Source organism: Lissotriton vulgaris, chromosome 7 (assembly GCF_964263255.1).
Source record: "Lissotriton vulgaris chromosome 7, aLisVul1.2, whole genome shotgun sequence".
In the NCBI taxonomy this organism is placed as follows: Eukaryota; Metazoa; Chordata; class Amphibia; order Caudata; family Salamandridae; genus Lissotriton; species Lissotriton vulgaris.
Window position 1 is genome coordinate 1,133,700,398 of NC_141695.1, and position 16,440 is coordinate 1,133,716,837.

At 47.1% G+C, this 16,440-nt stretch overlaps 1 protein-coding gene across 1 annotated transcript in view; it reads right to left on the bottom strand.

Annotated features, from left to right (window-relative positions):
• Nucleotides 1–16,440, bottom strand: part of NSG2 (neuronal vesicle trafficking associated 2) — a 190,158-nt gene that overhangs the window by 30,326 nt on the left and 143,392 nt on the right. The window contains exon 4 of the mRNA XM_086931572.1: nt 326–436. Within this exon, the coding sequence (XP_086787698.1) occupies nt 326–436 (111 nt within the window). The remainder of the gene's footprint in view (nt 1–325; nt 437–16,440) is intronic.

The window sequence follows — 16,440 nt, forward strand, 5'->3', positions numbered from 1 at the left end:
TGTCATGGGAAATGCTAATAAAAATGTAACTGTGTTAAGTCGTAGGTGTGTAAGATAAAACCCATGCTCTGGGTTCACTACCCAAGTTAAATACGGTTCCATCCCTATAGAGGAAGAAATAGGCACATAGCGAATAATTGAAACCGTGTCAAGCGCCTTGACTATTCTTTCTCCCTGTCCACAAGGAGCCTTTCTTTTACCAGAGCCTTCTGCTGTCCAGCCAAACAAGGCATCAATTGAAGTTTCCATTGGGCCCAGCGTCCCTAAAGGCATAGGCCACAAAGCTTGTAACTGATCCACAGGTCTTTGTAACTATTGCACCTACCTTGTAAACAAATCCATCTGGGCAGCTGTGGTCGTAGGTGAAGGCTTTGTAAACCACGAGGAACACTATGCAGGCGAGGAAGGCCAGGGCCAGGCTGATGAGGATCGTGACCTGCAAGAACAAAATATGGCAATTAGGAGGCCACTCTCTCTCCCGCAATCCCCCGTGATCAAACATTGATCATAATTAATCGCCTTCCCCCTCCAGTCCTGCAGAGTGCTTAGAACAACTAAGTATCATAATTAAGTGAGCACTTTTTCCCCAGACCCGTCTCCCCTGCTTTCTGCTCAGGGAGGCCTCCAGTCACATGGCGCCTTTTCCGTCTTCAGCCCAATTAGGAGGCAAAGAGCACATCGAATGCTCTGAGGGTTTTATGTTCCCATACGTTTCTCTCATCCACACAGAAAAACAAAAAAAATTGCATCTTCTGCCTGCCATTTCGTTCGCTCCCGCAGGGCCGCTGGGAGAGCAGACTTGGCCTTTCCTGCCTACAAGTCTGTGCTTCCACAAATAACTAGGTTGGCAATCTGTGTGTCAGTACTAAACAACACAAAATCAAATTTCCTGTAATGAACTACCCCAAAGAACCACTTCCGTGAATATATGTCAACCACACCTCCAAGATCCAGACATTTATTAAAGGAATTCGCCACATCTTCCAGACACATGCAATCTTTTATTGGAAAACTGCCACCTATTTATCTTTAATGTTTCCAACGAAAAAATCTGCACAAAAGTCAGTCTATAAAATGCAATGCAATTTTAAGGGTAAGGTAAAATATGTCTCAAAGGGGCTCTATAATTGCAGACGTTTTTCCTTTGTGGGCTTGTCATTTTGATGCATTTGGTTTCCCTTGACAGGAAGGAATTTACATGTGTGAACATTGCTAAAGACCACAGTGTGATGGTGTGTGTCCCAACCCTTACATCAACCACGACTGGCTGTGCTCAATAGAAATAATGAACAGTATTTTACTAACACAGTAGTCATTGAATGAATTTCTAAAGGCAAGAGTAGCGTAACACAACTTCCAACATCGCAGCCTATCACGAGAAAATAACCCCGTGTCAACGTGGAATTGACAACACGGCGGAAGCATGCAATAGTCTGCCGAAACCGCGGACAATGTCCGCGATACAACCACCTTGATGGAGACATAAACACAAACCACAACACCAAAAAACCTGCGATGGGCCAAAGCCCGATGAGGAAACCAGCAATAAGCAGCACCAGGCCTGCAACACAGGGGGGAAAAATCACCATAAAAGTAGAAAAAAACACCCAAACACAAACTGACCAACACCCAAGCACCATGGAGGCTGCCAGGGCAGGCGCAGAAGACGAGCGCAACCCCACAAGCACCCTGGACAAGCACCCCGGACGACTAAGCCTGGGACCTCAGGGACAGGGAAGGGCAAGGACAAGAAGATGAAGAAGACGAAGTTCAGTCCGCAGGCAAACAGGATCATAGTCACGGAGGTAATGGAACACCATCAACAACTGTTCGTCACCTCCTACGTGTCATTGGGCACCAAAAATGGAATATGGCGGGACATCTTGGACAAGGTGAATACCGTCGGGGAGCACAAGAGGACAATGGACGAGGTCAAGAGGTGATGGAATGACATCAAGCGCAGACCAAGGAGAAACTCTCCGCCAACCAGAAGGCAGCAACGCAGACTGGAAGTGGGGGCCCAGCGCCACAGCTCGAGCTGGATGACATGGAGGAGCTGGCGTCGACAGTCATCAGTGTGGAGACTGTGGCCGGAGTCGGGGGATTGGACACAACCGCAACAGAGTGAGTGACCACCAGGTACTGGGGGAACGGGTGGTGATGGCCACAATGGCACACATGCACAATCAAGCAGTGCACAGTGCACACCCACATGACTCTGGGTCCTTGGCCTGATCTACAGACTGCCACAATGTACAATGCCATGTTGTCTGAATGTCAGTATGTACCATGCGGCTACATACAAGTGGACACATTGTAATACACCATCTCCCCTTCACATCGCAGGGGCACCGTCAACACCTCCTGCAGAGCAGTCCCAGCCACTCTTCACTGATGACGAAGAGGACAATACCAGCTTCGACACCCAAGCCCTCCAACACATCATTGACCTCATCCGTCACTCACCTCCAGGATCAGGGCAGCCTAGCTACATCGAGGAGACCCCACCCAATACTCAAACCACACAGCAGGAGGCACCCTCAGCCTGGCACTCCCCCAAGACCCCCAGGAACAACACATGGCCTTCCAACACCGTGTGCTGGCGTGCCAGAGAGAGACCGCAGAGCAGAGCAGGTGCAGTTGGGCTTCGGCAACATGGCACCCAAACTTGATGCCATCCTTGGGTGTGTAACCGCGCTCCATGGTCTCCAACGAGCCCTGATTGAACTTGTTGGAGTCAAGACGTGGAGAGAAAAACACCTGTCCACTCAGAGTGGCTCCAGTGATACCAGCCGTGAGCTGCCACACATGCGGAAGCTCATGGAGGACATGGTGCGAATAGAGCCAGAAAGGATGGCAGCCACTGTATGTAGCTGGGATCAACCATGCCCTGCAGATCCTCATCATGGCATTGCTGCCACAAGGCATGGCGATGTTGAATGCTGCTGCCCCCACACCTTCCACATCTCCACCCACTGGTGTGTCTATGCCTCCCTGTGTGGCAGGCCTAACCACTCCGGCACCTGATGTGTCAGTGGCACAAAGTGCGGCCGACAATCCACCTCCGGCACCTGATGTGTCAGTGGCACACAGTGCAGCAGCCAATCCACCTCGGGCACCTGAGGTGTCGGTGGCACCCAGTGCCGCAGCCGGTACATCAACCCCCACAGATGGGGCAGGGCACACATACAGGGACGAGGACATTGAAGGGCATGTGATCAGAAGGACTCAGTAGCATTTATTTCTGCCACCAGCTGGTTCCTGGTTTGGTCCCGCACATACCCTCATGACGTTTCACTGACCCCCGATTCCCTCAGATGCACTCACCTTGGACAACGACCTGGACCATCACATTCTATTTGATGACCAATGACACGGCAACCAGACTGCAGACTGCATCCCTCCTCTTCCACAGTACTTGTCTTCCACGGATGGACTCTGGCTGGCCCTCCACTGGCCCATATAGTGTAGTGTATTTGGCAGTGCCCTGTACCGCTCCAGCCGCGGAACTGCACTGGATGTGCAAAAAACATCCAGTGACACACTGCTGTGTCATGTCTTTCATCATTCATGTATGTATGTGAGGATGAATGTAGGGATAGTGATTTCCCTTGCGTCAATGATGCTCATCCTGTGGGGTGCCAGTCAGAGGGTGCTACATAGCAATTTGTGTCACGTGTCCCGTGGACACCATAACAGGGACACACACATCAGCCACTTTCTTGTCCGGAAATGGACTGAACCACGGCCAGTGCCCACAAGTCATTTTTGCAAGCCCTGCGCTGTTCCGGTGTATGGCAAGCTAGAGCACTCCGTTCACGCTCCCAGGGGGTGCCTCATTGCTACCCGTCGCAGGCGTACTCGCTGGTGGTCTGCAGGTCACTGGTCTAATTGTCAGCATGTCACAGCCACTCCCTGAGGGCAGGTTTGCACACACCACACCCACCCAGCACAGGCGTCACACGCCATGTGACCCCGCAAATATAAGGGGCTGACTACGTCACATACCCCTCTGCCGGTGGTAACTGGATGACGGTCCTGAGGCCACGTGCCGCTGACTGGGGTTGAACAGGGTTTGTGGCACACGCTGCATTGAGACCTGCATGGGCCTACCACCCCGCCCATTGTGCTGACTGGGGCTGAACAGGGTTTGTGGCACACGCTGCATAGCGGAGCTGCTCCCTCCCTCCCAGGAGGCACAGCTTTGACAGCAAAGGATATGCATGTCAGTGAACATTTCAAGAACCTCTAACAAATCAGCAATATGGCAGCAGACAACGTGCATCACACCAACCCTCAGGGAAACAAAATCGCTTGAACAGGAACAGTAAAAAGAAACATTTGAAAGTTGCTGCCTTTTTTCTTGGGAAACATCCTTTACGACGCAACTTTTACAACGCAGTGCCTTTACAACACGGTATTTATAACGACAACCATTACAACGCATTGCGCTGGGGGGCGCTCTAGGATAGGGAATAAGTTTAATTTACTATCCAATGCCTTCCCTAGTGTCCACAGGGATTGGAGTTGGAATAGTAAATTAAACTATTCACTATCCTGCACCCCAAAGCACTATGCGTTGTAAAGGTATTCGTTGTAAATACCGCGTTGTAAAGGCATGCGTGGTAAAAGTATGCATTGTAACATCATACATCCTTTTTTCTTCAACAGGGCAAAGCACAAAATGTGAAACACCTGATTTTATGTCAGGCTCTCTACTAAAGTGATATATAATAAAAACAATTATCATACAATAATCCCAATCACCATTATTATCATTAAAAAATACATATTAATGTTCGCAGATACCTGAATCCGCTTGGCAATTCAGTCTAGACTGTTCTTATTGGAGGAAGATCAAGACTGAATTGCCAATATTTGCTAGGGAGCCTGGAGTAATGCAAGAGTTAAAAAGAGATGATGATCTGGAGTGCTGTCCTGACTTTGCCAGTGCTGGGGACTTTTACTACCATTCCACCCAGTAACCTTCCTTGTTTAAAATGATTCCCTAACTGTGGCTAGCATCCCCAGATATGGCTCTATTTCTCGCTGTGCCATGGGTCCCAAGCTGCACCACACTGATGAGGCCCAACTGTGTTGAAATTGAACTGGGGTTGCTTGTCTTCCTTTTCCTTCAGGCTGGGATATTCCTATTGCAGCACGACCAGTCCTGATTTGCATATGGTTGTTGTCCATCTGCAGTGGCAGCAGTAGGCAAAGACAAGTACCTAAACTTTTTCAAGCTGTTGCTGTAATGCTTTATGAAATGGAGCTGATTACCAGTGGCGGGTGCTCAAAAAAATACTCATCACCTTTCATGGTTTCTTTTTTTAAGAATTGGTGCAGATTTCCGCATTTGCACATGGAGTAGATTTTCTTATTTGCACAAGGAACAGTTTCAAGGGCAGAAGTCATGCGCTCCCAAACTACTTCGCAAAATGGCCGGTCACTGCCATTGCCAAATGTTGCTCCATGAAGATGAATCTCCGGGGAGAGTCTGTAAAGTGACATATAGTCTGGGGTCTCTGAGAGGCTAGTAGGGTTAGGGCAGAGTGAGCTACATGGCTGCTGGTGGGGGTCGATAAGGTCCCTCACTGGGATTCCATTGCAGGGCTGGTCTGGAAGGTTTTTTACCCAGTCTGCATCGGGCATTGACGTTGTGGCTTGGCATGAAGATAACATGAAGAGAAACTGCAAGATATTTAAAAAAGATTTCCATGTACACTTTGAAACAACGGTACAACATTCTCCCTGCAATCAGCCCTCCAGTCCAGTAGTATGCACTGACCTCATTAGGTATGATTTCTATGCATAGTAAGCTCTTTTTGTGCCTTTTGCTCTGGGTGAAAACCTGATGATGGAAATTAAGTCACAGTACCACAATATGAGTGTCAGTGCTCACCACTTGCCACCTTCAGCACACATTGAGCACTAGTTTCCTCCTAGTATGTTATAATAGGGGGCAGAAGAGCTGATTGCAGGGAGGCTTTGATGCAGCAGCTGCCTACATCTGACGCCTCACAGAAAATAGTATATCTGTGTTTCAGATAACATCTTTGTAAAGCCACTGGTTTCATAACACCACTGCATTCCATGTGCTTTGCTGCAGTCTCACTCCTGTGAACTATTGCACAGAGTCAGAGGCATAATGCAGGCCCTGTGTTGCGGGGGGGCTTTATCTATGAGATATGGGAGACTCAGGGCCCTGCATTACATCCTGCAAGGGGAACCTAACATTTTGCTAGACGCCACTGCTGAGAGCTCCAGTAATTCATGAATGATTTGGTGCAGTACTCAGAGGCAGCAATGCACCCAGGGCCGTGCGACACTTTTGCATCTCTGTTGCATCACTTTTTGTGATGCACTGGCGGTGTAAAAAATGAGCCATGTACCACCCTAATTACAAAGTGACACCTCTAATCAGATGTGTCACCTTGTGAAGCCCTGCGCTACTTTATACCTGTGTCAGGAATAATGTATACTGGGAGGGCATTTCTCGCAAAAAGCCTTGTAGAAGTGGCGCTTTGAAATCTATCGGATTTCTCTGCGCCACTTCTAGGATGCCACTGTGCCAAAATCTTAGGCCTGCCTCACAGCAGGCGTAAGACTGATGCAGGCACATTTAACATGGGGACTTGCCCATGTGTAATGACCCATTGCTGGAGATGCGTCACTTTTGAGACACACTCCAGCAATTCGTTGTTACTGTTCCTACAGATTCGTCAGAAATACTCCTTGTGACATTGGGTGCCGTACATTAAATAAGGAGCATCCATAGAGTTGAAAGAGGGTGCAGTGAAAACTGTCGCATCTCTGTTTTCACTGCAGCGATGCAACAGGTTCCATAAATGAGGCCCCCAGAGTTGGAGCTCCAGGCAATGTTTAATTAGACCAGGTGGCTGCAGGTGGGGCTCACCGGCACACATTTTTGGGAGACCTGCATTTATGTTTTTCTCTTCAGACTTTGACCCTGCACAAGAGAGCAAAATAAGGGGAAAGAAGGGGGGAATGAAAATTGGAAAAAAAACTTGTCAAAGGGAGAAAAGAGGAACCTGCAAAAGTGAGATAAAGTAACGGAGTGTCTGGTGGTGGATTAAAGAGGCATGAGAGGGAATCAGGGTTGTGCAGTCAAGGTATTCTGCAAGCCGTCATCCAACAGCACTCGCCATGGGAACCTGCACACATCTTTGGACCCGGTAACTTACTCTATTACAAATTAAGTACTGGCTCCAGGGTTGTCTCAATAATGCATCTTGCTGTGTGACTGCAACCCTTTGACTGTTTCTAGGGACTCAGTGCTGTTTGGCACTGTTACACCTCATCACAATGTCTAACTTTTCCAATAGAGACCCTATTTCACCACAGGAATCCAACCATCTGTGTTGGAAGCCGGGAGGATAGCCTTCTGCAGACTTGTGTATAAGCCTTCAGAATACTAAGGGATTGTGTTATTTATTATTCATGTTTATAAAGTACAGCTTTCACCCAGGGTAGCGGGCTGCTCTACCACAATATAGATTATTAATATCGTCCTCAGCGGTGGCTCCTCCGCTATGGCTTCCCTCCCTGCCAGCAGCAGCAGCTACAAAACTTGAAAAATAAAATGATAATAAAGCAGGTTTATTATCGTTTTCTTTTTCTTTTCCTGGCCGAGTCTTGGGGGTGGAGCCTAATTCATGATTGTCATGGAGGAGGAGTGGTAGGTGCATCTTAGGAAGACCAAACCGACATGCGCACTGAGCTGTCTCCAACACGAGCTGCATTGCCGGGTTGGAGACAGCAGGCACAGGCTCCCAGTCTCTCTGGAAGCACAAATCGAGGGTGCTCAGGTCAATCCTGGCATGGCTATCATGCTGCCAGCAACATGAGAGCAACTTTAGAATTGGCCTCAGGGGAGTCTGGGAGCCTGTGTTGCAGTGCAGCCAGAAGAGCTGTGATGTGGTGTTGTGGTGGGCATTGAGGAAAGTTTTTTTTTTTTTGGTGGTGTTATTGTTGGATACCCCACTTCTCTCCTCCCTGCCTCTTTGCCCCGGCACCAGTCCTGACTGATCATCTCCTGCAACATTGAATTCAGGATACTGGCCTGGAACAGCGTCTAGTGCAGAATATTGACTACCACTATATTATCTAGGTCATTATATAACAGTAGCTTCAGATGACTACTACGTTGCTGTATATATATATATCTAGGTATGTAGATATGAAGCTAAGATAAAAAAGGTCGACACTTCACTATATACACTTTGGCGATGTATTGATATTAGATATTCTGCACTGGATATTGTTGTAGGGTGTTATTTTGTCACTCGATATTACAACATACATCAGTAACTGTGCAAATGGCAAAAAAGTGTAAAATAATCATGAGAATGTGTAAGATTACAAAATACAAACAAAGAAACAAAGGAACCCCTAAATAGCAAAATTTCAGCATAAACACATCAAGAGAAGCAATAGGCAGTTATTCCAGTAAGAATGCTAAAATTAACGCAACCCCTTATCTTTCCGAGGTGGAGGAAGCATCAATGAGTCTGGAATAGTAACAACAGTCATTCATAGTTCCACGAAGCTGTAAGTCTGTGCCAGCAAGTACTCTATAAAAAACTAATTGTCATTAATCCTATGTGGGGCTCCACTTCCACGTCTGAGATCCACACATGTGGTGCATAGGAAAATGCAGTTTCACCTCATTAGTCCAGCCCTAAGTATATAAACCATGGAGCATATTTACTAAGCGGTTGCATCACCGTTGCGCCACACAATGGGGTACAAGGGCAATGTAACTACTAAGTAAGATTTGTCAAGCCACGCAAGGCCGCCTTGAGTAGCCTGGCATGGCTTGATAACTCTAGAGTAATGCAACACAGCGTGAATCACTGCATTGCATTACTCTGCCCCATGGAGCATCAATGGGTGAAGTGAGGTTGTTCCCAAGCATCCCCACATGGATTTTGGTGCATTCCCAGATTTACCATTACTAGAAGACCTGGGAGTGCATCAAAATGCTACGCCTCCCCAGGTGAGCCGTAATGAGGAGAAATATCTTTATTTCTCCACATTACTTCCTCTTTCTATGTGTGCTGCAAAATTGCACATTGCAGCACACATAGAAAGCGGAAAATGCCTCAGACAGTGGCGTAACGAAACTTGAGGGGTCCTCCCTGCAAATATCAAGGAGGGGCCCCCTTCTGGAATTACTAGGGAGCTCTCAGGCCAGTGTACTGTGCTGAGGGGGCCCCTGGAGCTAGTGGGTCCACTGCACTGCAGGGGGTTGTGGGGGCCTTTGTATCGCCCCTGGCCTCAAAGGATTGTTTTTTGCAGGAAGCTGTCTCATCCTTCACAAAACTAATCCTGTGTACAACACAGGCAACGTTGCACCATGGTGAGAGGTTGCCTGCTTTGGCAGTAGTCAGCACATTGTGTGCCAGGGCAGGGAAAAGACAGGAATGTGCCGTATAATGTTAAATACAGTGCTCTCCTGCCCTTTCCTTCTCAAAAAGTGCAGCGCAGCAATGTGGCTTGCTGCGCTGCGTGATTTTTTGATAAATGTGCCCCTATGCATTTATTTAAGTAGCCTACCAAGAAGCCTTACAGCGAACCAGTACCTCGATGGCAGCATATCTCTGGACGGTACACAACAACATGGCTCTTGGATGGGTACATTACCAAAGCAAGCAACGTGGGCAGAAGATACAACATTATATATAGTAGCCCAGAGCGGAGCTCTCATTAGTTCAGCAAGTGCAGTAGCACCCAGCCCCAGAGGTGTGAGGGCACACTACACCCTAGTTATGGCTGTTGGTTATTATGACCCCAGGAGAAAAGGATGCTGTTTTCTTTGCATCCAAGAAGGCCATGCAAGCCATGCCACCAGCAGAAGCAACAACATATAGGATTACAAGCGCCTTTGCTCCAGGTGGGCTCTTACGGCTCTCTGTCAGAACACTATGGGGCAGATTTACAAGCCACTTACACCACTTTTGCATCACTTTTAACATGGGAAAAGTGATGCAAAAGTGGCGCAAGGGGCTTGTAAATCTGCCCCTTATGCAGGCCCGGACTGGCCGTTGCGGGCACCGGGCAATCCCCCGGTGGGCCGCATGGGTGGGGACCGGTTTTGGGGCCCTGGGGGCCGTTTTTGTTACAGGGCCGTTTTTGCAGCATAATCGTAACAAAATCGTCCGAAAACCGGCCCTGGCAAAAAAGCGCGGTCGCACCCCCAACCCCTCGGGGGGGCTGGCTGAGCACTTTGCCAGGGCCGGTTTTGGTTCCCAGTCCAGCCCTGCCCTTATGTACTTATAAGGTGGGACACTCTTGAAGCTGCATTTTAAATGAACACACACACATCCCCTCCATGCAGTCACAGTGGTTCACTTTCAAGTATCGGTAGATGCCGCTCACTCCTGACCATCCTCACCAAGCACAGGCTGTTACACTAAGGCCATCCCTTGGAGGGGTGTTGTACACAGCTTCAAGACCTGCATCACACTCAGTATCTGCTGGTGTATGTCTATCCCAAATTCTTCTACAAGCTTGAAGTTATCCTGTCAGTCTGAATGACAAGCATAAATACTGTCCAAACTTTATCCAACACCATGCAGTTAAAATTAACATATAAAAGCAAGGGTACTGTTATTGAAAGCAATTTAAGTGTGTGAGACAACCTGAAATAAAGCATAGTAGAGGAGGAAGAAGGAAGCAAGAAAGGTAGGGAAGAAGGAAGAGGGAAGGGAAGCAGGGTTGGATTGGGATAAAAAATCGGCCCGGGCATTCAAAAGAATTAAAAAAGAGAGGCCCTTATTTGAGTATTGCGCCTTTTCGCAAAACACTGCTTCAGAGTGTTAAGTATTATGAAAAGAAAGAAACAAAGGAGGGGGTCTCTGAAAGAGGCACCCACCTGAATAAAAGTGAGGCCACTTCTGCTTCTGAAGAGAAGAGAACAGACTGTATCACTTGTCATCATAGAGGGCCCCACACAACAAATATGCCTTTTAAGGGTGCTTTCAGTTATACCGTACACTACATTTATGGTACACTGTTTTTTCATTAAAATACTTTAGGGGCAGATTTACAAGCCCCTTGTGCCTCTTTTACGCTGCCGTTGCGGCACTTTTGTGACGCAGCGGCGGCACAAAGCCAGCGCCATGCTGCGGGGTATTAACAACGTGACGCATCTTCCAGTTGTAAAGCCACTTGTTTTGTAATAATGACCATTTCCAATTTTAAAACTATTTTCAAACAGTCTATCACATACTCCCCCCGAACGCGGGACTCCGTCCTGTTACTTTGGTTACTATGGTAACGTCAGCCCAGTCTGCCTTCCATTTCTACAGCGCCTGACGTCACACGCAGAACGCTTTAATTTTTCATTTTTTATTTTTAACTGCCTGCCCGACCCGGTTTCACTCACACAGAGTTCCCATGCCGGCAGGTCGGAGCCCCCACGGAGTTGTTGAACCCCAATACCAGGTATTTCTCTTGTTTTTTTCCAAACCCGTTGTGCTGTGGCTGAATAATAATACCGAGCCATTTTTCCTGCATGCTAACTTCGGCTCCCCTGCTTTTTTGTCTATTTATTTACTCAGGCTCACTCGGTACTTCTGACCGTTTTGTCGAAGCCTAGCCCGACTTTCCGCTGATACTGGAGTTGACAGGTAAACCTTTTGACCGGTTGCCCTCCATATCGGCCCGTATGCCCTTCCGCAGTCTGAATGTGTTTTCTGTTAATTTTTCTAGAGGAGTATATCTCCCGCTCGGACCCAGCACCCTAAACTAACCAGGAAGCGACTGGATTTAGTTGTTTTGTGTAAGTATCTCCTACATTCATTTTCAGACAACTGAGATCCCGTATGTCTTAGTCCTCCCCGCAGTAATAGTTTAAATTTGGCGCCTAGTGTCTTAGTCCTCCCTACAACAATTGTCTTGATTTGACGCCTAGTGGCAACAGTTTTATGATATAGTCGCCATGCCCTTTTAGAGGTATTTTGGATCCCTAACAGGGACATATCTAATTATGTGTTTGTATACCTATTCCTTTTAGGAGCGTGCCCCTCCCCCGTCCTCGTCCTGAAGAAGACCCGCTTTGTAAGGGACACTGACCCTACCTTTGTATTGGGTCGAAACGTAGACCATTACCTTTAGACCAACTTCTATCACATGTGTGATTACTACGCAATTTTCAGAAAGTATGGTCATATAAATAATTGTAACATTTGATGTTTTCTTGTTTGACTCCCCTGGGAAGCCTTTTTCAAACCTATTTCGCATAATATCAAGTATGCTGTATTGTATGTCACATTCCTATTTATCACCATCTCCAACCACTGCACTACCCTACCCTCTACCTTACCATTGGGCACTTCAAACTTTTGAAAAATAATGCATAAATGCTAATGTACATTAATATGTTCCTGAACACTATGTGATTAAACAACATTGTGTTCTCTAAAAGAAAAAGTTCTTTGTATATCTTTTTTAATTTGTACTAACGTTCTGGGACCCTTTTCTCTCTGTATAATTATATACCCAGGTCCCAGTGCCTTTTTTTTGGGTGACCCTATTTTTTGTAACATAGTGGCTTGTAAAGCCGAGTTTGAAACATGAGAAACCATCTGTCGTATCATGAGCCCATACTGTAGAAGATACTCTAGGTGTTTCTTTTTTCCGTGTGCAGCACATACATTAACTAAAAAAATCCCTGAGCTAGTGTCTGTGCTGCTCATAGCAGGCCTTGGAAACAGGACAGGAGTCACTGACATAATCGCTCCTATAGTAGTGACCTTGATTAATGATTCACTGCAGTCTGGCATAATGCCTTCTCAGTGGAAACATGCTAAACTCCTTCCTCTAATCAAAAAGCCTACGGCTGATCCACTGCTCCCCTCGACCTATCGCCCCATTTCCCTTCTCCCTGCTTTGGCGAAAGTCTGCGAGAAGGTGGCGTTCAGACAGCTTGAGAAGTTTGTGGAGGCTTCAGGGGCCCTGCACCCGGCTCAATCTGGCTTTAGATCATCTTTTAGCACCGAGACGGCGCTTGTTGAGGTCTCGGAGGCCATCAAAGAATGCCTAGATGGGGGCGGTAGAGCGGCTCTGATTTTATTGGACCTCTCTGCCGCATTCGACACGGTGCCCCATCTCCAGCTTCTCTCCAGGCTGTCGGACATCGGCATCGCAGACACGGCATTAAGATGGGTGGAATCGTTTCTTAAAGACCGCTTCCAACAAGTATGGTTGCCTCCATTCCACACATCCGACAACAAAGTGGAAACTGGGGTCCCTCAGGGCTCAACACTCAGCCCCCTGCTTTTTAACATATATATGACCCCCCTGATCTTCCTGGCAGAAAGTCTGGGTGCCAAAACCATGGCCTACGCCGATGACACCCAACTTCTCTTTACCTGGAAAGGTAATGATCTACAGACTAGGAAAGCTCAGCACTGTCTGTCGTCTGTTTTTGCCTGGCTGGCCCAGCCCAGCCTGAAATGTAATGAGGAGAAATCCGAAATACTTCTTTACGAACAATTCCCGACAGCTTTTAAAGAATCATTATGGCCCACAGGCTTTCCTTGTCCAACTGGTGACTGTGGGATAGCCAAGAATTTAGGGATTTGGTTTGGGGTCGATATGTGTTTCCGAGAGCAGATCAAAAAATTAGCGGGAACATGCTTTGGCACCCTTACAACCCTAAGGAAATTCTTCCCTCTCCTCCCTAGAGCAGCTAAAGAGGCTGTGGCCAGAGCTCTCATACTTTCACGATTGGATTATGCCAATGCTTTGTATGTTGGCTCCCCGGCGTTTCTCTTAGGAAAACTGCAGGTGGTACAAAAAGCGGCGGTTAGGCTCCTTTTTGACATCCCTAGGAGACTAAGTGTCCGCAAACAACTATGCGAACTTCATTGGCTTCCGGTGACCCAAAGAGTATGTTATAAGGCCTTAGTCCTGACTCACAAAGCTCTCCATGGACCCTGTCCAGCCTACTTGAGGGCCAGGTTTAAACTCTACCAGCCACCGCGACAATTACGCTCGGCTGCACTTAATAACCTGGTTGTCCCTAGGTTTCGGAAAACTCGCCTTGGGGGCCAATCCTTAGCTGTCAGAGCGGCCATTATGTGGAACAGCCTGCCAAACCAATTATGGCATACGACGGATCTAACCATTTTTAAAAAAACTACTAGAAACACATCTGTTTAAACAAGCTTTCTAGACTACTGGCTTACGCTGCCATTGTTTCCTCTACGCACCAGGACAGTCTCGCCTAACAGTGCGCGATACAAATCAGCCTATAACATAACATATACTGCCGAGCTCTGCTGCCTGCAGCCCATGCACTAACGTGGAGACTGTCTAGCATTAACGTCTGTGCTGGAGAAGGGAAAAATAAATGCATAGATGCCGACTGCATTACCACCACCCACTCAAACTCCATGTGTGCCGGAAAAGGAAGAAATGTGAAGTGTGGTCTGGTTCGTTCGTACAACTCTCTTGGACCTTTGGCTACGTTAACACTATAAGAAACCTCAAACATGGGCTGTAAGCATAGCCCTAGCAACAACCTACTGTGCTACAGCCTCTGTTACCTTGTTCCCACCCACCTGGGAACATGGGGTAGGACAACACGACGGTATAACATAAAAGCATAAAGTATGGTGTACAAACACAGCAAAGAAAGGAAAACCTTTAAAAAGTCAATTAGAAAAAAAATGGTTACTGGACGGTCTAGCTATTATTAGGTATCTTGGAGAAGCTCGTGAGAACGTTCGACCCCTCAGCTTTGCAGAAAACATGGTGTGCTAGAGAAGTGTGGCGCAAACCCAGGGGCGGAGATGATCTAGATACATCCAAGTCATACGCTCCTGTGATTCCCTTCCAGCCTCCAGTGTCTTTGTTTGATTTATAAACCTCCTAAAAGCCCCACTCCATAAGGTTACAATGTGCTAACACGTAATTAATAATAATTAAGGCTGATTAGCAAAAAGAAATAAATCGCACAGCAAGTGCCATCTGCATGATCTCCCCTGAAACAGCTCAGTTCGACAGTAGTAAACTAGCTCTTTTCTATAATTTCAGGGATCTTTTTTGGAAGCTTGAAGAACCACAGAGGTGTTCCTGGGCAGACCAGCTTTTGTTTCCAGCATCTCTTAGAGCTAACTATCCTGCATATTGTGTTCCGCTTCATCATCTGATCTGGGGCACCGTGATGAGCCAAGTCCAGCATTAGAGAAAGCCGGATCACGTGATCCATTTGTCAATAATGACCCAATTGAGTTTGCGTCTGTCCTTGAATAGAAGGTCAATTTCCCTTCGATCTGTTGTGATTCTCACAGCTCTGTTATAGATAGATTTAAGATTGGCTATGTGGTCTCTTTAGCTTTGATGGTGAGCGTGCAGGCACTAGTGGGCTTTCTCCATGATGATGATTCAAATCGCAGCCCAGTGGTATTGCTTTTCAAACAATAGACCAATTTTTGAGATGTTCTACAAGTGGAAATGAGCAGTTTTGGCCAGACGATTGCACTGCACTTTCATACAACTAAAGAGGAGCTTTGTCATCTGGGACGAGCTACAAACAAGGAGGAAGGATCTATAAATTCCCTCCAACAAATCATTGCACAACACTCTATCACACACAAAAATGTATCCTCTGCCCCAAACCCCCCTCAGGGGGGATCAGCTGCAGTAGTGAAATGGCACCAAGACCCAGAGGAACGAGGGGCCTATTTTACTTGAATCATGTCTGTCGTCTATTACACAAATAAGGGTAAGTGGTCCCATTTCCCTACAATGCACCAGGGCCATTGGCGCGCTTGGTAAGTGCCAACAAATCCACTGACTGCATGGAGATCCAGAATAATGTAGCTACCACGGATTTATACGTGACGCAGGGCACCACAGCTACCACTATCTCCAAAGTTCCATAACTGCAGAAGGTGCTAATGAAAATCACAACAACTCAACAAAGGATTCTTGCAGAGCCCAATACTTGGTAACAAATAACCTGTGTCCCATCCATTGAGGGCCACTGAAACAGATTTACAAGATGTGTAAACCAGCATCTATAACATTGACCGGGTTACTCAGAGTTATTGGACTCATCAGCGGCATTCAGTATCCTGGATCTCAAAGTCATCCAGAGGATAGCAAGGTGTCGGTATCAAACACGATGGAGATTGGATACAATCTGTTTTATGCACTAGGCAGGGAAGATCTGTTGTTGGGCAGGAGTCCGCTATACCCTGACAGTGAAAGGGCACTGGTCCCACAGGGATCTTGTTTGTCCGAAGTCCTGTTTAAGTTCCATAGTTAACGTCTACCAGAAATCCTGCTGGAAATAAGTGCCGAGCTTGAGTAATGTAGATGGCACACATGAGGTGAATTGTGTTTCCCAGGATCAGATAGGAAGAGAAGCAGAGGTGTTCTTTGGGAATCTTCACTGAATGGATA